The 1,230-nt window shown below is 49.3% G+C and overlaps 1 protein-coding gene; it reads left to right on the top strand.

Annotated features, from left to right (window-relative positions):
- The first annotated feature begins 704 nt into the window (after positions 1–704).
- Positions 705–964, top strand: CHC_T00000993001 (hypothetical protein). XM_005711605.1 is given in 2 exon segments: positions 705–890; positions 891–964. 1 exon segment carries the CDS (start codon positions 705–707, stop codon positions 888–890), a length of 186 nt encoding a protein of 61 aa, XP_005711662.1. The 3' UTR covers positions 891–964.
- The last annotated feature ends 266 nt before the right edge of the window (positions 965–1,230 follow it).

Below are 1,230 nucleotides of genomic sequence, written 5' to 3'. Positions count from 1 at the left end.
AATTGATTCCAATACCCTACAACCTAACCCCCCAATTTCTCCAGTTAACGTTCCGCATCGCCCACATCCTGCCCAACCCGCCCAACCCGTGCTGGAAACCGGGATCGGGAGCGCAACACACCCGGAATGTGGAATCGATAAACATACCTCCAGACTCCCGGCCGAAACACCTTTCACACTTAAAAAATGTAGACACGCACTGACTCCCGGCCGAAACACCTTTCACACTTAAAAAATGTAGACACGCACTGGCGCACCAGAGCGCCGAGAGCGCCGAGAGCGCCGAGAGCGCGGAGAGCGTGGAGAGCGCGGAGAGCGTGGAAAGATTGGAGATGGTAGGGACAGTAGGGATGGTGGGAGATTACAGAGAATGGGAATTCATGGGAGAGGGCCAAAATGTCGGCAAAAATATGTCGTAAGTGCACGTACCCAGGGCGCGTGTTCTCGACGTGGACACGTTTCACACCCGGATCTCGAACACCTGACGCGGTGGAGATTGCATCACAGCCATGTACTGTACTGTGCGAGTGTGGAGGTGAAGGTACCTACTTTTAAAAAAGTAATGTTTAACCAAAGTGCACAATGGTGCGGTGAGCGATGATCGCTCACACGCAGAAGCGAGTTTTTTACTTGTTCAATTCACTGTAACATGCAAGCCGCGGACAACCTTCAAATTATAGAAGCAATGTTGATTGCGAGGACAAATGCATACCTTTAAATACCGTTGGTATCCACACTGTGTCGCCGCAGAGTCCGCTGTTTGGGAGAGAGGAGTTCGTGGCAGAGTGGACAACCGGTTACTGGTGGTGCAGTTGACACTCTGCGCCTGCGAGGCCCTGGGTTCGATTCCCGCCCGGTGCCCAACTTGGTTGCGTGCCCAAGTTGGTTGAGCCACTTGGGCACCCAACCAAGTTGGCCCGGGCAAAATTCGTAGCTTACCTAGTTACTTAGTTACTTTCTTTTTTTTACTTTCTTCCTACTTTCTTCCTATTTTCTTCCTACTTCTTTCTGCTTTCTTTCTTTCTGTTCTCTTTCTGTTCTCTTTCTGTTCTCTTTCTGTTCTCTTTCTGTTCTCTTTCTGTTCTCTTTCTGTGTTCTCTTTCTGCTTTCTTTCTATTGCCTTTTTATTGTATTTGTATTGTATTTGTATTGTTCCTCCTCTCCTCACCAACCTTCATCTACTTGTTCGTCTCCGTTTCGATCGAGTTCAAACGCGCACGGGTCTTAGCG

The sequence above is a fragment of the Chondrus crispus genome, genomic scaffold (genome assembly GCF_000350225.1).
Source record: "Chondrus crispus Stackhouse genomic scaffold, scaffold_764, whole genome shotgun sequence".
NCBI classification, from domain to species: domain Eukaryota; phylum Rhodophyta; class Florideophyceae; order Gigartinales; family Gigartinaceae; genus Chondrus; species Chondrus crispus.
This window is presented reverse-complemented; position numbering and strand designations above follow the sequence as displayed.

Coding starts and splice junctions, on each gene's coding strand:
- CHC_T00000993001 (XM_005711605.1), top strand. CDS start 705: ATGCATACCTTTAAATACCGTTGGTATCCACACTGTGTCGCCGCAGAG.